General features: G+C 35.4%; 2 protein-coding genes across 4 annotated transcripts; both read left to right on the forward strand.

Moving 5' to 3' along the window:
- Positions 1-596: 596 nt before the first annotated feature.
- LOC132293451 (ribonuclease MRP protein subunit POP4) lies at positions 597-9,558 on the forward strand. 2 transcript variants are annotated; one of them, XM_059790943.1, is made up of 9 exons: positions 597-817; positions 3,608-3,881; positions 5,826-5,861; positions 5,950-6,023; positions 6,144-6,409; positions 7,573-7,641; positions 7,748-7,791; positions 8,563-8,664; positions 9,080-9,558. In XM_059790943.1, the coding sequence occupies exons 2-9, from the start codon at positions 3,659-3,661 to the stop codon at positions 9,175-9,177; spliced, it is 912 nt and encodes a 303-aa protein (XP_059646926.1). In that variant the 5' UTR covers positions 597-817; positions 3,608-3,658; the 3' UTR covers positions 9,178-9,558. The 2 variants fall into 2 exon arrangements, with proteins under 2 accessions (XP_059646926.1, XP_059646925.1); XM_059790942.1 differs by having other exon boundaries at positions 598-817; positions 7,748-7,806.
- Positions 9,559-13,247: 3,689 nt separating this feature from the next.
- Positions 13,248-18,971, forward strand: LOC132293453 (interactor of constitutive active ROPs 2, chloroplastic-like). 2 transcript variants are annotated; one of them, XM_059790945.1, is made up of 5 exons: positions 13,248-13,492; positions 14,517-14,604; positions 16,037-16,217; positions 16,919-18,599; positions 18,671-18,971. In XM_059790945.1, the coding sequence occupies exons 2-4, from the start codon at positions 14,585-14,587 to the stop codon at positions 18,581-18,583; spliced, it is 1,866 nt and encodes a 621-aa protein (XP_059646928.1). In that variant the 5' UTR covers positions 13,248-13,492; positions 14,517-14,584; the 3' UTR covers positions 18,584-18,599; positions 18,671-18,971. The 2 variants fall into 2 exon arrangements, with proteins under 2 accessions (XP_059646928.1, XP_059646927.1); XM_059790944.1 differs by having other exon boundaries at positions 18,683-18,971.
- Positions 18,972-22,893: the final 3,922 nt, after the last annotated feature.

The following is a 22,893-nucleotide window of genomic DNA, read 5'->3' on the forward strand; positions in this document are numbered from 1 at the left end:
ACAAAGACTTTTTATCATTTTTAAGTTTAGCTGTTCTTATTTTAAAATATGTCACTTGAGTCAATAGCAGCCGATCAACATTTATATATTATTCTATTTAATGTTGTATCTTTATTTGCAACCTCTTTTGTAATTTATTGCAAGTTTGCAACAAGTGTAGTTTGAAATAAATCTTTAAAAAATAATATATATATATATATATATATTTTTTTTTTAAAAAGAAAAGCTTAAGTGCAGTGCGGAAAACAGTGCATAAGAATTATACAAATAGAAATGTGTTTTCAGCATGTAACACTTTAATTAAAATAACAGAGGATGTAACTTATCATTGATGGGCGGGCAAGACTTAGTTGTTGAATTTGTGAAGGTGCAGAAAATATAAGCTAATCGTCCAACATAAAATACAAAGAGAGTATGTTACCCACTTTTGCCGGTTGCAGCGTACGGAGATTCTACGTTGTAATGATGTTGATTGCTGGGCTGGCCTGCTGGGCAGGATTACTTTGCGAGCCAATTTTAGGCTTTTCGATTGTGGGCTTGAATTTTGGGCTTTTCGATTGTGGGCCTGAACAGAACAAACCAATAGCATTAATCGAAGAACTGTTTTCCGGACTTCCAGAATCCAACCGTTTACTGTCGCCGCCGATTCCCTATCTAACCCACCGTCGAGCTTCCTTCAGCCGGCCACCACCATTCCCTCCCACCCTGAGTCTCAGACTTCAACCGTCCGGCAGCACGGTTGACCCTCATCCATCCACCATCGACCTCGATCCTCTGTCGGTTTACCGCTCCTCTCTTCACCATTTTTCCAGTTTCGGTAAGATTCAGGATTCTTGTTATGGAGTTTAATTTTTACAATTTGTTTGATTGTTGTGAATAATTTTTAATCTTTATATATCATGGAGCTGGATTATTGGGATTCAAGATTGTTATTATGGAGTTCAAGATTGCTGTGAAAATAATTTCTTGAATATATGTGGATTATATATGTAATTTCATTTGTTTGAGTGGATACGTGTATCATACCAACAAGAATGTTCGAAGCTTCGTTTATTTTCGGGAGAATCATATTGTTTTTTGTGAGTTCCAATTTCTAATTTCGTACAACTTCTTACCTGTTTCAAGTGAAATATTATTGTAATTGATTTCTCTTATTGATTTTTGATGTGGGTTTTGCCCAATGTTCTTTTGAAATCTTAATAAACCGTGTTAACAAATTCAGTACTATATACTGTCGCACTGCTTTCAAATAAGGATCAGTCCAGGAAGCATGTCATTAAGTTGAATGGTTGAGGTTTTGTTGTTCCTGATCAGCATGTCTACGAAAGTAGATTTTCAAGAGTCAGATTGGACAATAAAAAAAAGGTTCTTTTGAAGCTTTGTATAACTGTATAAGTACGAAACAACATGTTGCTGGACACTTCTCCAAGTTCTTAATTAGAGTTAAGTTTAAAGTCGAACTCCTGTGAGTAGTAGCCTCTAGTCCTTGCCTGCATTGCACTGAAAAAATTCCAATTAAAGGTCAACCATTCAAATCAACCATTCAAATAAGGAATTGAATCGTTTGGAAGGTAGCCTGGCTTGAACTGAGGAGAATGCACAATTCTTGGTTATGTAAGATTGTTCTCGAACTCGTTCGAGAACTACAGTCTTTGTCTCTTGAACTGCTTTTGAGCTTGCTCGCTTTAAATTTCTTTTCAATGGCATTCGAGCCTGCTTTTAGGTACCACCTTGAGTATCACTCTATCACATACCGCTTCCACGAATATCGTATTTAAAGAATCGTTCTTTCTTTCCTATAGCCAGTCACAGGATGAATGAGAACTGTGCACAGTAGTCCTCTTGTGAGAGGTTTCTCAGTTAAAAGCTCTGTATTCTTCCTTGTTTGTATACTTGTAAGAAACTCTATAACAGCAGGATGGTATACTTGTATGTACTTTAGAGGACATCCCTTTTTTAGTTCTTGATGGGAGCTGGAGGGTGATGTTTATTTCTCTAGGAAATGGTGCTCTCTTCCTCATTAAATTTGCTACCATCATGGTATTCTTATTGGCTAGAATGCACACTTTACCTTTGCTATTATACTTTCTCTAATTCATTTATCATATTATGATTTGTTGAGGGTGGAGTTTGCAGTGGCTTTAATCTCGTAACAGTTTCACGATTTGTTTTATGTGTAGTCGTCAGTTCTTCATGTATCCTTGGAAAAACAATTGTAAAGCTTTTCAGAAAATAATTACTGTTTCTTTTATTTATATTTATTTCTAACTGAGTTTCAAAGTAATTTTCCAAAAACTAATGTCTTCACATGAAAAACATTTAATTATAATTATTATTCTTAGGAGATTGTGTTAAGACTTGCAAGTTCTAAAATTTGCTGCATCAAAGAGAGATGTGAGGAAGCTGGGAATGTTGTTTCTGTCTTTTTTAAGAGCTTTCTTTCTTTTTTCCTTTTCTGTTATGTTACTTTCAGATGCGTGTAACATATATATTATATGTAAGGTTTCTTTTGAAGAACCAGACTTTTTAAGATGAACGTATTGCTTTAACTCACAATTTTATGATATATAATAACGTTATGCAAGTAGGACATCTATTCAGAATTGTGGCTGTTTTTTTGGTTAGCCAGTTGCTGGTTTGTTTTTTTCCTCTTGTTTGGGGGTTGCCCCTTTGTTTGCTCTCTGTTTTCTTTGAATAAAATTATTACGTATCCAAATATATATATATATATATATATATTTGCGAACCAGAGTTTTTAAGATGAACATGTTGCTTTACTCAAATTTTACACTGGTTTTGGAAAGCTAATGTCCTAAGATACTTGGGGCTGAACATGTTTATTGGGATTATTATACATCTGAATCTCACAACTAGTGTCTAGTATCTACAGTACAAGATTTTCATTTTATCAGTGTTGGGCTGTGATTGATATCCTGAATTGATTCCTTAATTTTTCTTTGAATAGGCATGTAAGTGTTACAAGATTTTCATTTTATTGTACTCTTCTATATATAGATGTGTGTGTATAATGTATATATATGCCCCCCGATAATTGTATTGAATTGGAACACTTTGTAATTTGGATGATCGTGTTGAGTTGCTGAGTATTTGATAGTTTTGTTGAATATATGATGCCATAATTGGATGTATAGTGTTTCTTTTGTAATCTGTAGAAGCTAGTGGTATGAAATAATTGTATATAGTAATCATAAATTATTTAATTGTCATATGTATTAAATTATTAATTAACAAAATAAGAGATCAGGCATGTCATTTAGATTTTTTTTTTAAATGTAGTTTAGAGAAATATATTAAATAAGAATGACGTTAGCCTAAGTATCTCAGAATTTGTGTTTTTTACTAAATGAAATTGGGCCATCAGGTTGGGTGTGGGTCGATTCATTTGTTTAATATTCGACCAGTTCAGATTGTTTGTGGGTTATGACCTACCCATTTTATGACACGATAATGACTCATTCAAACCCGCCTGTTTGCCACCCCTGGGTCTGTACACTTGAAATAGGACATTCCTTGTCTTGTTTGTTCTCATGAATTTGTTTAATATTGCTTACCTTCTTTATTGGGCTTGATTTCACCATCTTTACAGGATTCGTTTGTGCATCCTATTACAAGGGAATACTGACCAATTCATGTTGCAATGACAACTGACACAACTCCTCAAGATCAAAAGAAACGCACCTCGGACGCATTGGAGCGAAGATTTGCCCTTGCGGAAGCTGAGCTTCGTCTACAGCAACAGAAGAAGAATAAAAAGACATATCATGAAGAAAACAACAGAGTTACTCAAAGCACGGTTTCTTCTTCAGCATGTCTAACTGCTCCGTCAATCACACAATCTTCAAATTTCTCGTCTAAGAAAGGTTCTTATTCAACTTTTCTACACTGTAGTTTATTTTTTTAGTTATGATTAAACAAGGTTTTGTTGATCTATGTTTTAGATTATGAACCTGTATGCTAATCTCTGGGTTGCAACATCTGAAACAACCTTATGTGTGTGACGTGTGTCTATATATGGATTATACATAATAATATAGTTTAATTTTTGAGATGGATAAGAATGATGTAAAAGATCTTCTTTTATGCTTCGTTTGGTTGGAGGGATGGAAAAATGGATGGAAGAGAGAGGGGGTAGGGAAGGGAAGATGTCTCCCCCATTTTTTGTTCGGTTGAATGGAATGGATAGTAGAAAGAATGAATGGGGTGATACTGTTTTTTATGGTTGGTTGGAAGGGAAAGAGAGTTTTTATATTCTTTTTACTAATGCACCACATTATATAAAATTATAAAAGGTACCATTTCAAATTTTTTGGAAAGGTTAAAATTGGAAATTATATATTTTTTGGTAGTTATCCCTTCTTTCTCTCCTCTCTTCCCCCCCAAAATTGGGCGGATTGGAAAAAATAAAGGAAGTAGGGCTTCCTCCCTCTCATCCCTTCCTTCCAACCAAACATAGCATTAAAGAAATATTCATAAGAGAGGAGTGACTGTCATATGAATTCGTGAGGTTTAATTTAGAATTTGATATTTCATTACCAAAAAAGAAGAAGATTGAACTGTGTGACAGAGGCTTAGAGCTTGACGTGGAACCGGGCTCGCATTGCTAACTCAAAGAGGAGAATTACGGATAGACCTTGCTAGGACTACATTTGAATTTCATTAACCATCTACTCTTCTAAACCAACAGATCTTTAATTATTCATAACATATAGTAGATAAGTAAAAGGTTAATATTCCCTGGAAATCTAAGAATTATTCTTTAGTTTTTATCCAGTGATGACTTGATCCTAACATTTAATTTTTACAACGCATACACTTGACTTCTTGTCCTAACAACTTCTAAGGAAAGAAATAAGAACTAGAGAACTGTAACGTAATGGTGGATCTAAATGGTGATTGTTCAGAATGATTATTGAAGGCTTGTTTTTTTTTAACTACAACCATGCTCTTGGTTCTTGTGCTTTGGGGTGGTGCTACAGGTTTGAACCTTTGTTATTTTGCTATAGAAGGCACACCAAAGGCAATATTGTTTGTTGCTTATATTCATCCATCTTTCTCTCAGGACCACTTGGAGAACTCCTGATGGGGCTATCTTCTTAAAACGCACTATATTTTTGGTTCTTGTGTTTCTCAGAGATGCTGTGGGTTTAAATATTTGTAACCCTTCTTCTGAAGGTACATAAAAGGGCACATAGTTGCTTACATTCATCATTCCTTCTTCCATGACCATGTACAATCGGTTGTTGTTACTTATTGAGGATCCTCTTCAATGCTACTCATTTAGTTGAAGATTTTTATGTGTGGGGAAGTGAATCTTGTAGTTCAATATTAAGTTTAAATTTTTAAAATTTCTATCCTCATCAGAATCCTGCTTTCTTTGCTCCAATTCAAATGGAATCATGCACATGAATTCTCTTATATATATTCCTTTTTCTCGAGGTCTTTTTTTATTACTTAATTCTATTTTAGTTCGGGTCTGCTTCTTTGCCTCTTAATTCTATATAAATATTATTATTTTTTCAATTGGTGCATTTTCTGGGTTGACACTGTATATGTTCATATCTCCCATGTTTATTTTCTTTTATCATCAATAGGTACAGTGATTATTAATCATTTCTTCTAGTTACTCCTATCACCCATCTTAACATTCTCATTTCGGCGACATGAATGTATTGTCGTTATTTCTTTTTTAATGCCCGGAAGTATCATCTATCTCCCTTTTTACTTTTCATATTCTATACAGTACCTAGAAATATACTATTCTCTTTTTCTGTTCTCCTAATTTCACCATTCTGGATTATTTGTAGGGAATGTAGTGTTCTCAGGCCAGGCTAAGACACAAGGTACAATTTAGTTTCGCTTCACATGCTCGTGTTAATAAATACATTCATATATTTACATATGTTTGTTCATTTCAATTGTAATATATAGACAAGGAAGCAAATGATCCAACATATTTTCAACTCTCTCATCCCGTACATGAGAATCTGCTAACAACTAATAAGGTAATTTTTGGTTGTTGTAACTTGTATTTGACTCTTGATACTGCTTTTACCAATGAGTTTAGAACCGGATAACTTATAAATAAGTAGCCCCATTTTTAACATCTCCTTGGAATCATGCAGATGCCTGATAGAAGAGGAACCGTTGTCAATCAGATTTTGCACGAGCTTCTCAAAAATGGTGATTCAGCTCAGAAATACACGCAGGGATCTAGAAGCATGAAAATTGATAATTGGATCCTTCTTGATAATTTCGTACAAAGTCATGGTGCAGCTTTTAGTGCTCGTCTTAGGGCTTTACAGAGCCATTCAAAGCGCTCAAAAAAACACATGTCAATGAAGCAACATAAAAAATGTGGATCATTTGATATGCCTCGCGAGATCCATAAGTAAGGTTTATGCTTTACTGCATATAGTAACAACTTGCGCACTTTTTTTCCCCTTTGGTCTAATTGCTATATCATGCTGTAAATAGTGTTATCATTTTCATTTCTATGTCAAGGTTTCATATCTCTGCTTTAAAAATGATTTAAGCTCTTCTTTTCCTTCCCGAAACTGACACAGCAGGTTTTGAAAATCCATCATCATGTATTACTTGATTTTATGAATTATGAATCGGTACCTCTTTTTGACATGCTTCCGAAAATCATATATTGTTCCTTCATTGTTTAGTCTTGTGTATCTTTCATATTTGAAAGTTAATTGTGTACGTACTACATAGTATGCCTCATTGATTAGTAATACTCAGGTGTTGGGACAAACCATGAAGGGCTTGAACTCAAATCTTTTACATAGTCCACACAAATTATACATCCGACAGAGCATTGAAATCCAGTATGAGGTTGTTTAGTTTGAATCTTTCTTTAGAGTTTTGGCCAGAACTGGTGATTGGACAGTAGTGAAAACATGGACTGGAGTACTTGTTGAATTGGTTAGCCATGGTGTAGTCCTTCATGCAAAGACATGTCAAACATTGTATCAATGTTTTAATACCTAGACCAGATTTGGTTGGTCAACTTGGCTGTCTTGACTTGGCTCATATGTGAATGGGGTATAAATTTCAACATAATTAATTTGGGATATGTCTGTCATTTAAAGGCATGGTGGTCACTCACATCCTTTTTGAGAGACTGGATGTATTTGAGTGAGGTTTAAGGTTAAAAACCCGAGGATGTGGTGCACTGACTAGTTCCTGGTTCCCTACACTCTTCGATATATCTATTTCAGTTGATTCTTGATCAGCCTCATGCTTGTCCATTCATGCTGAATTTGGCGTGTAGTTTATCTTTCCCTGTTGGATTTGCATGTCATTTGTCTTAGTTTGTGCCTTTTAATACAATTGACAATTTTCGGGAATGACAATGAATTTTTTCACGAATTCTATAACAATGAAAGATGTAGAATGCTATAATCAATGAATGTTTCAATTTTGACATTTCAAGTGATATACTTTGTAGAAAATTTGTATTCTTTCACACTTTATTTTTAGTCCTTTTTTTATTCTACTCTTTCAACACTTATGTGAAAATCATTGACATGATTGTTATTACAGCTTTGATATTTTCAAGCCAATGAATGAAATGTGGAAAGGCTACATGACCCAACTTCTTAAAAATGTCGGGTGAGAATTGTTTTCCCTGGCTTTGGTTATGTTGCAGTTTCTTATGTCTTGTCACATATCATCACTTGATATGCTTCTCATCCTGTAAGTATACTTAATCTTGCAGGAAAAATCAGTTGGCGCAATGTCTTCTCACTGCTGACTTACATGGTGCAATTATTATAGGTTAAATTATGTGCCACTCTTTTATGCAGCAATAGTTTTCACTGAGATTGTTCATATACCCATGGAAAATTCAAAGCAGTATTTGTGCTTTATCATGTTTGCCCAACCTTTCTATAAAGCTTAAGCTTTTCTAAATGATACTGTGATGGGCATGTCTCGGCAGCCTACTTGCATGAATATCATCAGGCACTCATGGGAACCCATGTAGGTTCCTCCTATTTTTTGTTGCTGTACCTGGAAGTAGGATTGTGGACGGGGTTATAATATCTGTTGTCATTACTCTTATTTTTTATTTCTTACCGAAGGACAGATAACAGAGAGAACAGTAGAAATCAAATTCTGGTTATGAAGGTTATTGAGGTTTACTTATGTAGGTTTCCTGTGGGCGACCACTGAGGACTTGTTTGATGACCACAATTTTGAATAAATAAAAATAGAGAATGCTAGTATTTTTAGGCTTCTAAGAAGAAACCTTGTTTATCCTTGAATTTTCTACATCATTTCCCAGTTTACTTTGAGATTCTTTTAAATAAATGGCTTAGATAACTTGTTGGTTTTCATTTATACTATTGGACATTGAAACTTGAATTGAACCATCTAAATAGATATTTCATAGACTCAATCTGTGTAGAATCACCAAATCGGCCAAATATGAAAAAAGTCAACTCACTTTTCAGCATAACTCACAAAGTCTTGCATGTTTGCTTATTCGAATATATGTTGGTTAACTTTTGTTGTTTTGTTAATTATCTGCAGTTGCCCAGTGTAAAATATCTGCATTTACCGGCATTAGTGGTATCATGATTCGTGAAACTGCAGAAACATTTGGAATAATCACGAAAGATAATAAATTCCGAGGTACTCCATTCACCAGTATATTATTATTATTTTGTGCTCTGCATTTTTTTTTTTTTTCCTTCTGGTTTGCATTTTCTTTGCTTGGTTGCACTCTTCATTTTAGGAGTTCGGTCTTTGCAGCAGAGTTGGCCTGTTGTTTGAACTTGTGTCATTCTTTTTCTTTTTTCTTTTTAATATGACGGTGAATTCTTTAAGATATACTTTTGAGTTCAATCCATTTTTGTAGTTTACAGTATATAATGTTTCGGCATTGCCCGCCCTTAATCAAAATATCCATATTTATGCTTTGAATTATTAATGCAATGCTTAGGATTTTGTAAATGAATAATAGCTCTGCTTTTTATCTTCTTATTCTGCTGATCCTCTTTTAAGTCATTTACCCGATCTTATGTCTGCTTCAATACCAAATATGCAGTTGTGCCCAAAAAGCTCTCCGTATTCATATTCCAAGCTGATTGCTGGAAAATTACGTTGCACGGAGACAAACTCACTTCGAGAAATTTGGGGCCCTGATCCGATGCCGAAATTGCATCTTTGGTTGCTTGCTATCTCTCTACCTTGGGGTATTCTTATGAGGTTCTCCTACATGTGAATCATTTGCTTCTTTTTAAAATGTCCAGTAACATCATTTATTAGTATGGCATGTAATATGTTGTTGATAGACATGATTTTTCAAACATCATTTTCATTCAATAATGGCGGTTGTAGTAGGAGAAATATATGAAGGGCATTGAAGGAAATGAGAGAAAATGTGGTGCTGGTCATTTTTCAGAAGTATGGTGGAATATTCATATTGGTAATGGTAGCCTGCAGGTAGCTAAAATGTGATGACCTTCAAATGCGGCTTTTAATTTTTTCTTTGGTATCATATCCTTTTACCTTAACGAATGAAAAGAGTCCCTATTTTCCATGATGATAATATGAAAGGACAATTTATCATAATCGAAACTGATACAATTTGTTGAATGAGAAGCGGTTGTCCAATTCGCTTGTGACGTGGATAAATCTACTCAAAATTAGGTCAATTCTTGTGTCATAATTGCTCGAAAAACAAATTTAAAATGTGAAGGAATGGAAATATCATTAAGTTGAAAAAGAAAATTCATAACAAATCTTATGACATCATTTATTACTTTTTTGAAAGGTGTTTTTTAAGATAGAAATTAATTCAATGGTATTATTTTTTAATCCTTCTAGAGAGAGAGAAGACAGGTGTGAACAAAAAGAGATTGTAAAAATTGTGTGTTTTTTTTTGTCAAAATAAATAAATAAATAAAAACTGACTAAACGTTCAAAAGTTATACTATGTATTTTTATTTTTTATTTTGCCTAGTAAAAAAAAAAATCATTTTCCTATCACAACAATCTCAATCAAAGACCCATAAAAATTACACGGTGATAAATGTCACCTCACCTGTAATATGTCATGCTCTAGATTGGAATCATAAAGAGATTCTGATATTCTGCTTTTGGAAAGAGATTGCGATTCATTTTTATGCACATTTAACCATTTATATCGAATCAGAAGTAATGAAAAGAAACACCATTTATACCGGATGTAAAATGGGATTTTATTATTTTTGTGAATCAAATATTATAAAATATTATGGATGTAATGTGTTGCATTTTTAATATAGACTATAGTGGTTGTGTATGTTATGTTTTTTATAAAGTATTTTCAAAATTTAAATATATTTTTATTTTTTTTTATTGACAAAAAAACACTAATTTAAATCACAGGTTCATGTTTAGATGCATGTACTTAAAGGAGAGGAGAGATGCGAGGTTTGTTAATATTTGATTTATTTATAAATAATATTATGCAAATTGAGTTTTTAAACTATTTTTATAAATAAATTGGCAAAGGAACTTACAATAATAAATGGTGACTATGGATGGAAAAAATATAATAATGATAAGTACATTAACCTCGAAGGACATTTAATTAAACTCCATGGAGTCTCTTGAATTTAATTTAGGATATAGATTAAATTAAAGTAGTCAGTCACATAAAGACATTGGTCCCTTCAACTGTTTACGCTAGAGCCAAGGCACTCAAAACGATATGAAAAGCCAATTCGAAATGGTACGCTACCGTCGAGACAACAGTCCAGTGACAGTCGTCTGACTTTCAGGAATCTTTGTCAACCTGCCTAATCACATGAGTTCGGATGCATTTCGCATTGGCTCCATCTTATCCAAATCCAAACTTTTCAAATTATGGCGCCCTTTTCAAATTAATTTGATGCTTATGCAACTTCGGTGTGTTCGATCCAAGTCGTCTCATGTAATACACCAACCAAGTCGTCTGATGTAATACACCATTTGTTTTATATTCGATTAGGTCTCAACACAATGCATTCTTATTTCTATATATTATTTATTACTAACTCTGTTTCATACTCCCTTTGTTTTACATTAGAGGTCTACATATAAAAATTGGAGTTTTTAAGGGGACATGCATTGTCTCCTTTTAAAATTACCAACTTATCCTTTCTAATTTAAATATATATAGTTACAAAATTTGAAATTTTTTAAAAAGATAAAGAGACAATAATCAAAATATATAACTTATTTGTTTTGACTTTTTAAAGAGGACGATTAATTTGGAACATGTGAAAAAAGAATAATGAACTATTAATATGGGACAGAGGGAGTATTAGATTTTCATTTTATAAATTTTGACTTGACTAATATGATTAAAAAAAAAAAAAAAGATGACAATGAGTCAAAAATTTTTACATAAACAACTAATACGAGACAAATGGAGTATTAAAGTAAAATTATAAATTCTAGGGTTAAATGCAAAAAAAAAAACCTTGAACTATTAGGGTATTGCAAGAAACTCTCTTGAATTACAAAAAACCTCTGAACTATTATTTTGTTACAGTTTACCCTAATAGCAAAGATTCCGGCATCAAAAAAAAGCAAAAGACCATGTTACCCTTACAAAAGAATGAGAGTCTTAAACTTTATAAATTTAAAGCTTGCTGACATAGAATGTGAAATCTCAATAACCAATTAAATAGGGACAACACACCATTCAGCTTGGTGACCCGGATGTGTATCTCATATTATTGCATTTTAGAGAGAGAAAGAAGAGCCATATATGGTACAGGGTAACAGGGGAGGAAGATGAAGAAGAATTGAAGGGTCTTCATAAGAGAGAAATAGGAACAGAGGTTGAAGGAATTCAAAGTTGATTTTTTTCGCACTGGATGGATAAACCCTGTCTTCTTAGATGCTTGAACCCATGACATGAAGTTGTAGAGCTCTTCTTTTTTTTTTTTTCAAATAAGTTGTAGAGATGTAAGTCATCCACAAGAAATGGCGAAGAATTACACGGAAAGTGAAAGATATATGTGGCAACTTTGCTCTCTGGTTGGGAAGTGACTATCCTTTCCTTCTATATTACTTACTATCATATATATGTGTGTGTGTGCGCCTTCTATATTACTTACTATCATATATATAAGTGCGCGCGCGCGCCTATATATAGAAATAAGGGTCAAGGGTGTGTTTTGGTGGAAAGTAGGTTAAAGAGGTGGGGGTGGAATGGTCACAATAAGGACAATGGAGTCTTTTTATGTTTATAAAGGACAATATGGTTATAAATTTAGATATTTTGCGTTACATGATCATTTTGTTGGTGAGATTCAATTGGAGCGTCGTTGGAAGGGGTTATTTGTAACAAAAATGTATAATTTAGGGAGTTTCCTGTAATATTTGTAGTTCATGAGATTTCTTGCTAATTAGCCAATAGCTTAAGGATTTTTTTTTTTTTTTTTTTTTTTTTTTTTTTTTTTTTTTAACCCTAAATTCTATGTTTAAGAGAAACAAATAAACAGTATTGATTTTGGAATTGAAAAAAAAATAATACTAAAGTTTTAAATTAATTTTTATCTTTAATTTTAATTTCAATTCCAAAAACACTATTCAGTGTTTCCGAACGTAACAAAAAAGTAATTGGATCGGTCATTTTAATGTAGTGAATTCGTTGAGAATTGTTGTCAGAATTTTTATCTCACATTTGATAAGAATGGAATGGAACTTGAATTTATATTTACATAGATAGTCGTAATACTTAAATGTTAAAAATTTAAGTTTGATATGAAGTGTACCAGACTTGTTAGAAGTGGTTTCAAATGAATCAAATCAATTTATCTATGACGGAATATAAATTCCCTAAATTTTATTTTTTTCTTTCCCATTTTCAGTTATCTTATCTTCTCAGTTTAACAAATTTAACAGTCTGTTACTTTGATTGTCCAGAGAAGTAATTCTCAATAAACCTAAATTAAAATAAAATACTTTATCCTATTTGGCTTCCAAGAAAGTTTAAGAGACAAAACTGTACTACTAACGTTAAAATTCACATTGGGAATGAAACCTTTTCTAAACAGTAGATTTGACGTTTAGCAACATCGTTTTAAAATTTCAAATTACTAGCAACTACAACGTCATCGGAGCGTGCTGAAGCGCGTGGAGTCGGAACGTGGTCATTGTACCTCAAGTAAGCATAGAGTGTATATATATATATATATATATATATTACTCGTATATGCGTGCGTGTATATACTGTAATAGATATACATATATCTACTCTTCACAATACTCTCTCTCAAACTATGCGCTAACAAACACTAATATATACAAAAAGAGTGACGGGAACTGCGCACAGAAATAGTAGCAGCAGCAGAAGCTACTACAATTGCGAACTCTGCCTCATCCCCAAATACTATACTAGGGTTTTATTTTCTTGGAATTTGAGAGAGATTCGTTCAAAAGAAATTAGCTCAGTCACACACTCACACAACCAAATACTCAGGTAAGTACAAGCATTGTTCATTCTCATCTCTGACTCGTCGAAAAATCATCAACCATTATACATATATATATTTTCAAATTTTTATGAGAATCTTTCTGATTTTTATTTATTTGTTTGTTTATTTTCAATCTGTAACATATATTTATGGTAGTAGAGGCATCGATTTCTGGTAGGAGCGATGTTTGGTTGTGATGATTCCTATTCGTGTTTGTTTCTAGTTGAGATCTCATTTACTCGTTAAAGTTTGGATAGGACATTGTCGATTCCTGTTTGAACTTGATATATAGTTCGAGTGTTACAGTCTTTGAGTCTCGATGATATACAAACACATAAATCTTACTTTCATCTCTTTTGCCGTAGATCCAAGTGTTCCAAAATATGAAGATTGATTTCATATACCTCCCGTTCAGTGACATTGATTTTTTTTTTTGCCGAATGAAATCCGAAAATATATTTTTTTCATGGCGAGAAAGGACCAATTTTATTCAAAAAGTTTGTTTACTCAGAATTTTGGGGCGTTCGTTCTTGATTCCAGAATGTTTATCTTTTTGAGTGAAACTAAATAACCCTGTTTTCACATTAAAACGCCAATGGTGGTTTCTTAGTGAATGGGCCAATCATATATGGTATGCTTTAATGTGGGTTATAATTCTTGATTGTTACTCATTTCTTCCTTTATCCTGTTATCCCAATAATGTGCTTGGAGCACAGTACCAAGACGATTAAAAAGGAGGGAAAAGTAAAAAGTGGAAAGATAGCTGGCGCAATGATGTTTATTTTTCTTTTTTTATACTACGTATCTTTTCTTTTTCCATATTGTGGGTTTGGTTGGTGTGAGTGGAGGTAGTTCCTGTGGAGTTTCTTTGAAGGAATTTTGTTGTTTGTTTGCTTGCTTGATTGGTGTTTGTAATGTGTTTTGATTAGCGATGGGATGTCATTCATCAAAATCATTGGCCATTTACAATTTATTATATATCATATTCCATTTCCTGATTCTTTCTCTGCGATTTGTTTGAACTATTAGCTGGTCTTGCGAGTCAGGTGGGGCTTCGAAACACAGTGCATTTTGTAACAGTTAAGGGGAGGTTGAACATGCAGACACCCAAAACAAGGTAAGTATCTCACTTAATTACTGATCTCGTAGAATTTTGATCTCTCTATACTTCAAATAGCATCTGGTTGAGATTCGCCTAATTGAACTGTACATGCCACATTTCATACGACAATTGGTAAGAATTGTTTGGAAAAATAAATATATATATTTTTTAAATGTATACACACTGATATTCTCTTTCGCCTATGTGGGTGCCTTATTTAATTCAAGCAATGTAGCCCTGTTGAAATAAACACACTCAGTTCACACCTCTTTTGTGGATGCCTTGATCTATCTGCAGTTTTGGACTTTATATGTTAATGGTTTCAAGTGAATAAAAAGAATAGAGTGAATGGTCTACAAGGCATTAATACGATGGCTGAGAAAGCTCACTTCATGGCCTATTGAACTAGTAATATGGCTCAATAATTGGTTGATTCTCTGTCTATTGACTGGATATCACGCTATTAGTATTTTCCTAAAAGTATCTAAAAGGAATATACAAGAATAAGACATCTTCATTTTTCTGTGAGATTATTTTTCGTTTTCATCATCAAAAGCTTGAGCAAATCACATGAATTACCAAGATATTTTTTATGTTTAATAATTGTTCATATTCAATTTTTTGGAAATTTATGGTTGATTTTTATTTTCAATGCTAATTTATGTACTGTAGATCCTACTATTACAGGAAAGAGTAATTTAGATATTGCAAGTAATATTTTGTATACAACATCATGCGCAGCACAGCGCATGTTGGTATTGGTGATATCTTGATGCGTATCTTGTCTTGTTGATGTCTGAAACAAGTTATTTAAAATGTTGTATTTATATGAACAAATACACAAATGTAAATAAGATGGGACCTGTGCAGTGTCAATATATGTTGAGGTATGTCAGTTGAAGCTTTAGTAATGATTTCTAAATTTGTTAAATCTTATGGTCCTTCTGCATTTGTTCAGGTAAAGTTGTAAGTCCTTTTATTAGCATCTGAAGATAACGACGAAAGTGAGAAAGAGCGTATTCTCTCAATACTATCACTTTTTTTGTTTAAATTTTCATGTTGCTTGAAGTTATGTTTGGTGTAGTTTGTGTGTGTATACATATTTATATATAGGTAAGTAATTGATGGAGGATATTGCTGAACCTAGACATGGTGGTCACTGGTATATATTAGAGATAGTCCACCTACTGCATTGTTTTTCGATGCTTGAACAGACCATAAGTACTGGTTCGTTCCACTTTAAAGATGTGTGTGTGTGTGACTTGTGAGTGTTAATTATTATTTATCAATTACTCAATCTATGCCAAGTTGATCTATATGCTAAAACCAGCATGCTGAATTATTTCCTTTTTTATTTATTTTTTCTTTTTATCTAATATATGGTTGCTTTGTTTCTTTTTTATCTGGATTTAAATGATTTTCATACATGTTCTCTTGTGCTGATCAGAACTGGCTCTTTGGAAGTGCCTAAAAGGACATCTCCTACTACACCTCGAACTGCTCGCCAGCTCAAGATGGCAGGATCAGACTCTGACTCGGTGCCCTCTCCACATCTAGCAAGCAGGACACCAAAGGACAGAAGTCCCAAAATCAATGAGCGCAGGTCACCACGAAGTCTGGTGTTGGAGGTAATTTACATTAACTGTAACCACAGGATTCTGTTTAATTGCAGTGATTGACTGCAGATCATTGACAATTTTATAGGTGTTGCACATGTGAGAATTGTCTGCATGACATTTAGAATAACCACTCATCTCCTGGCTGCATTAGTAGATATCTGAAATCAATAAATTGTAATATTGATGATTAATAAATGATACAAAGTCTGTCAACAGTAAGCATGAGAGTTTGGTCTTATATGTTCTGAAGTATCTACTGTCATAAGTAGATCTAGATGGTCATACTAGAGATGAACGGACCACTAATTGAAGATTTAGTCTTATCACCTTCGCAGTCAATTTTTTGTCTCACATGGCAGTGTATGATATTCAATGTTGCCATCATATGTTGTTTCTTGCATATGCAATCATTTTTTTAATATGACGAGAGAGAGAGAGAGAGAGAGAGAGAGAGAGAGCTTTTTAAGTCTTAAAAGTATTCCTATTATTCCTTCCAAGGAAAGTGGTTCTTGACAACTTCTTATGTGTGTGTGTGTGTGTTTTCCTCTTCACATATTTATTTTCTGGGAAGGGTTGGTGTTGTTATGTCTATGCTCATGTAACTTGTTTGTCATTTTCTAGAATTTGAGGTTGATTGCTCTTGTTTTCCAACTTATCTGTTGAATTAAGTAATGTGAGATTAACATCTTGCTTCGTCTTGTGAGCTCCAGAAGAAGCGCCCAGGCAGAGTGTCTGAATTGGAATCTCAGCTTTCTCAACTCCAAGAGGAACTGAAGAAGGTAAAAGACCACCTGAGCTCATCTGAATCATTGAAGAAACAGGTTCAGCAGGAGGCTGAAGAGGCCAAGAAGAAACTCTTAGATATGTCAGCGAAGCTCGAGGAGTCTCAGGAGCAGCTGCTGGAGCTTTCTGATTCTGAGGAAGCTCGGGTCCAAGAGCTCCGTAAAATCTCCCAGGATCGAGATCGAGCATGGCAGTCTGAACTTGAGGCTGTCCAGAAGCATTACTCCATGGACTCCGCTGCCTTAGCTTCTGCTATGAATGAGGTCCAGAAGCTCAAGATTCAGTTGGAAAGGGTGGCTGAATCCGAGGCTGCCCAGGCTAGGCGTGCTGAATCAGCAAATGATGAGATCCAGAGCTTGAGACTTGAACTTACAGAAACTCTCTCATTAGTTGATAATTTGAAAATCCAGCTCAGTGATTCCAAAGAATCTGAAACTCGGGCCCTAGAAATTGTCAGTGAAACTCAAATGCAATTAGAAATGGCGAAGACAACTGAGGAGACAATGCAATCAGAAGGCCTCAAGGCCATGGAGGCTTACAGATCCTTGGCTCTGGAGTTGGAGCAATCAAAAGCTCAAGTAAATCTATTGGAGGGATTTGTTAGCAAATTCCAGGCTGATCTAGCTAATAATAGAAAAAAGACTTCAGACGATCCTTCAGATATTATTGAAACTGCAACGGAAAATGTAGAAAATGGGGAATCTGACCAGCTCAACACACAGCTTAATCATATGAAAATTGAGGTAGGTCAGTTAAGATCCGCATTGGATGCAGCTGAGAGGAAGTACCAAGAAGAATATATTCAAAGCACCTTGCAGGTTAGAACAGCTTATGAACTGTTGGAGTGCACAAAATCAGAATCACACCTGAGAGAGGCTGAATTGGAGGAAAAGTTGAAGAAAGCAAAAACCGATATTGAAGAGTTAAAGGCAAACCTCGTGGCTAAGGAAACAAAACTACAGAGTATTTTAGAGGAGGACCTGAATCTAAACATAAAGAAAAGTATGTCTAGCAAAATAGAATCTGAATTGGAGATAGAACTGAAGAAATCTGAGGTAGATTTGGCAGATATGAAGGCATGTTTGTTGGATAAAGAGACAGAACTCCAATGTATAATTGAGGAAAATGAGACGCTGAAGTTGGAAATAAAGAAGAGAGAAATGGAGAGGAATAAAGTGAATGATGAGGCCCTTGCTGTAGCGGAAGCAGCAAGAGCTGCAGAACGAGAAGCTCTGATGAAGCTCGGGTATTTGACAGAGGAGGCGGATAGAAGTAGCAGAAAAGTTGCACGGGTTACTGAGCAGCTGGATGCAGCACAGGCTGCAAATTCAGAAATAGAGGCTGAGTTGAGGAGATTAAAGGTGCAGTCGGACCAGTGGAGGAAGGCAGCCGAGACAGCTACTGCTATGCTTTCTACAGGAAATAATGGGAAATTCGTGGAGAGAACAGGGTCTCTCGACAACAATTACCATACTATCAGCGGAAAGTTGGGTTCGCCTTTTTCAGAAGACATGGAAGATGACTCACCAAAGAAGAAAAATGGTAACATGTTGAAGAAGATTGGGGTGTTACTCAAGAAGGGTCAGAAATAGATGAACCATTTATCGGGTATGATAATGTTCTTCACTGACTGTTTCATTATTTTTTAATTATGTTATCTTCATGTAATGTTCAAACAGTTTTCTTAACAGGTATTTTGATGGGATAGACTTCAGTAATGTAAGTGATTTGTTGAAAATACTCTTTAAGACTTCTGTATAGTTGATAGTTTGTGGGAACTGATGAACTCTTAGGTGTTCTGTTCTTTTTTGTTTTATTTTTGATAGGTGTCCTATTTTATTTCACCTGCTGTATGTGGTGGGTTTGGCAGAGACCTTAAATATTGTAATTTCCTTTCTGTTCGTCATTTGGGAGAATATGTATGCAGTTTAAACATTGTATGGGAGAAAGAAACTGTTATATTTTAAAATCTTAGGAAAAGCTTATGATAGTATAATATGATTTTTTTTTTTTAAAATAAATTTGTGCACTCTTGGAGACTTGAACTCTCTGCAAGGAAATACCACCAAACTATAATCCTTGGTGATGGTATAATATAATTGATTTATAGAAAGAGGAGTACTAGATATATTAACATGAGAAAAAGATGGGATTACAATAACTACTAGAGAACTAAGTGGAAATTTAATTATGGTAAGCTAATTTAAATAAAATCATTTTCATTTCTAGGATTTGTTGTCCTAGAAATAAATATCCAACTATGGTTGGTATGTTCCGATTTTGTCATATCCATGATGTGATCTAGTTTAATGTGATTTGCAGAAAATGAATTTTCTTAAAAATATGTGGAATATGACGACCTCTACATATTGGGATTTTGTGTTATTATCTATGAGGTCTGGGAATACATTGTAAATTTTGTTGTGGTTGGAGTGTTCTATGTGAGTTGATGACTTCGAAGCGCAAAATTCATTTCAGTTAGAGGAATTTTAAAGCCATTAAGGTGGTTAATTAAATCCCCTAATGTCTTTTTTTATATATTTTAAGAGGGTGGTGTATAGCTCACTAGCCAATTAGTTACACTGAACATTTGGTTGAAAATACATTTTTCTTGTTTGAGTGTATTAAGTATCTAAATAGCCTCATTGTAAGTTTCGGCCTTCGACCACAATTTTGTATCAAAGATTTGGGTGAAGTGCAAAAAACACCTCTCAAGTATACATATAGTGAATATCACACCCTTCCAGTGCACAAAACACCCCTCAAATTTTAATTTGGTGCAATCAAGTCCCTCTTGCCAATTTAAAATCAAACTTGACTAAAATACCCTTAGTCAATAATTTTATAAAAAATATAAAAGTACAAAATGTTGTAAAAAGACCAAAAACCACACAACACTCCCGACCTTAGTTCTCAAACACTCTCTCTCATCCCTCTAAAAATTCATCACAAAACCAAGAGTAACATTGCTGGCACCGGCAAGAAGGGAGAAGATGGGCTCCACCGTCGTTACACAGCCATCAGTCCAACCAAGCTTCATCACAGCCGAAGCCACCGTCGAAAGGCCGTCCATCTCCGCCGGTCCACCGATCCGAAGCTTACTGCCGCACTCCGTCCCAAGTCGCCGTTTCAACCATCTAGTCCGCTTCTGTCGCTGCCGAAGAGGTTGTGATTTTTGCCGGCGTTGTGAATCTGGCCGTGAAGAAGAAGCTCGGTGGATGGAGAAGAACCCACCGGCGACTATGGATCCCGGGATAGGCGGGCAGCCAACGAGATTTCACGGCGGTAATGAGCAAGGGGCGTTGGAATCGGCCGCAGATCGACGGATCTAATTCGTCTGAGAGAACCGTTGGGGTAGCTCCTCCGATGCCGCAGATCGTCGTCGTCGTCGTCAATAACCGACCCGCCTACCTCTCTGAGCCTGTCCCTGCCTGGATCCGATTCGTGTGAGGTCTCGAATCAAGTATTCGGATCCCTTCAAGTCACACAGCCTACCCAGTTTGCTCCACCACCACCATCACCACCTGTGATTGTACACCAGTTAGCTCCACCACTGATGGTGGCTCATAGTGGTCAAAACTTCGAATTTGGAGCTCCGACGGCTGAGAAATAGTTCTATAGTCAAGAATTATTGTCTGTGATGCAAGAGATGGTTCGAAAAGAAGTGAGGAACTACATCAGATTGAACAAAATGGGCTTCGTTTGCTTGCAGAAGTAATCATATCTGTAAATTATTAGTATATTTTAGCTTTTAATTTCATGTTTTAGCTTTTAATTGGATGTCTGTTGATTCGGTGATCATGATGAAGAAGAAGAGTGAAAGCAAAATTGGGTGCAGAAGAAGACGGTGGTGGGACTGGCGGCAGAGAGTACAGAGAGAATGAGGGGTATTTTGGAAAGATTAAAAGGGCAAAATGGGTATTACAGCAATAATTTAGGGGTGTTTATTGTACATAGGGGTAATTTTGCACAATTTCAAAAGATTAGGGGTGTTTATTGCACACTTTTTCAAATAGGGGGTAAAAGTGCTACAAAAAGTATACTCGTGCACGAATCAATTTAAAGGGTAAAGTGCAAAAAACCCCCTTCAACTATTGGTCATGTGCAATTAACCCCCCTGAACTACCATTTGCCCCCTTGAACTATTGAATTTGGTGCAATTAACCCCTAATGTGACATTTCCGACCAATCCATGAAAATGGAAATAGTGAAAGACAATTTTACCCCTTATAAAAACTGCGTCGTTTCAGTAAAAATATCAGCAACAAAAACACCATGGCAGCCAATACAAATTCTCTCTCAAACACACGCTCTCTCTCTCTAACCAACACCCTCTCTCATGGTGGCTCTGCAACATCATCAATTTGCGCCCGTCTTTTGTTTGGTCGAGTTTTGCTGGGATCTTGACACTCTACAAATTTGATCCTTGTTGCCGTACAAATTGACGCACACCCTCTGTCGCCTCGGCCAGATCATTCAAGAACAGCTCGTCGGCGGAGCAGGAGGTTATCGATCCGGCTCACCGGACCGAAGGTCATCCCTCCCCCTCTCTCTCTCACTAGTACTCCGACGAAACCATTCCATTAACCCTCGAACATCGCCGTTTGTCGCCGCCGATCCTTGAACACTGGCGTGTGACACCATCTTTGCTCACCGCCGATTTGAGCCCGAGTTTCTGAAGGTGATTGTGGAGGAGAGCTCAGTTGGTGGAGAGCTCGGCTGTTGTTGGCGAGAAAGGGTTCCTGTAAATGGGTTGCGAGATACACTAAAGATCAAATCAATCCAAATTGATGTCGATGAAAAAGAGAGAGAAGAAAGCTGCCGCCTGTGCTTGGTGTTGATTGGTTGGTCTCTATGCTTCGTCGGCGCCATCATTGGGGGGTGTAAAAGATTGACAGAAATCGATCACCGTCTGTGAAAGTGATTATGATTTAGGTCTGCCCAGCCCTTGATATTTTGATTCGGGGTTTTATTTTTTTCTTGCGACCCAATTTGGAGGATCGTAACCGGAGGGACAGTACAGTAGCCGAAGACTTCTCTGTGTGTTGGCGACAGATCGTGAAATTTCTGATCTGTTTCTTCGTGTCGCGACCTCATTCTTTACTATCGCCGGAGTTTCCTTGCTGTCATCGCCCTGTGTTGTGTCCCTAGCTTCATCACTAGTCGTCTTCTTGCTTCATACATCGGCGCAGGTGTTTCAGTGACAAAATATTCATGGTTTTGCGATTGGGTTTGCGAGTTGCCGGCGATGAGTTTGTATTGTCAGAGAGAAGAAATATCTATATATATATATATATATATACACATCCCGCTGCAAATCAATCGAGGAAGATGGGGATGGAGAAATTTAGGGAAGATAAACATAGAAGGGCATTATGGTCCTTAACTTTTCATAAGGCTTGTATGGTCATTTAATTATATTTGGGCTGTCAAGTGACTTGCACGCACTCAAAATTCACCGGCAGATCGCCGGACGGGATAAATTGCTACCAAATCCCTAGTTCAGGGAGGTTAATTGTTAAATTATTAGATCAGGGGGGTTTTATGCTACTTGATCAATACTTCAAGGGAGTTTTTTGCACTTTACCCCAATTTAAATATAATACGTGGTCAGTGGTTATATAAGTTCATTTATGAGATACATGTGTAAGAATTATTTGTCGTGTAAACCGATCACGTTATATATTTTGACATCCTTTAAACTCATTCATTGGCTACCAATTAATAATTTTGAGTGTAAGAAGTCAATTTTACTCTTATATTATAATAATTATATTACATTTTATACAATGGAAAGGAAGGGCAAATTTGTCATTTTATAAAATTTGGTCAATATACCTATCAAAAAGAAAACACTTAGGGATCAACTCTAATTTCCCCTAATGTTAAATGCGCGCCAACT

This window comes from Cornus florida, unplaced genomic scaffold, assembly GCF_030987335.1.
Source record: "Cornus florida cultivar Cherokee Brave unplaced genomic scaffold, ASM3098733v1 CherokeeBrave_3.0.0_Hap2_Chr02, whole genome shotgun sequence".
NCBI classification, from domain to species: Eukaryota; Viridiplantae; Streptophyta; class Magnoliopsida; order Cornales; family Cornaceae; genus Cornus; species Cornus florida.

Excerpts from the sequence above, each read along its gene's own strand:
- LOC132293451 (XM_059790942.1), top strand. The coding sequence starts at position 3,659 with ATGACAACTGACACAACTCCTCAAGATCAAAAGAAACGCACCTCGGAC. Across the intron at positions 5,862-5,949 it reads AGGCCAGGCTAAGACACAAG|ACAAGGAAGCAAATGATCCA; the intron begins GTACAATTTAGT and ends TGTAATATATAG. Across the intron at positions 7,807-8,562 it reads ACATGGTGCAATTATTATAG|TTGCCCAGTGTAAAATATCT; the intron begins GTTAAATTATGT and ends AATTATCTGCAG.
- LOC132293453 (XM_059790945.1), top strand. The coding sequence starts at position 14,585 with ATGCAGACACCCAAAACAAG. Across the intron at positions 14,605-16,036 it reads ATGCAGACACCCAAAACAAG|AACTGGCTCTTTGGAAGTGC; the intron begins GTAAGTATCTCA and ends TGTGCTGATCAG. Across the intron at positions 16,218-16,918 it reads CACGAAGTCTGGTGTTGGAG|AAGAAGCGCCCAGGCAGAGT; the intron begins GTAATTTACATT and ends TGTGAGCTCCAG.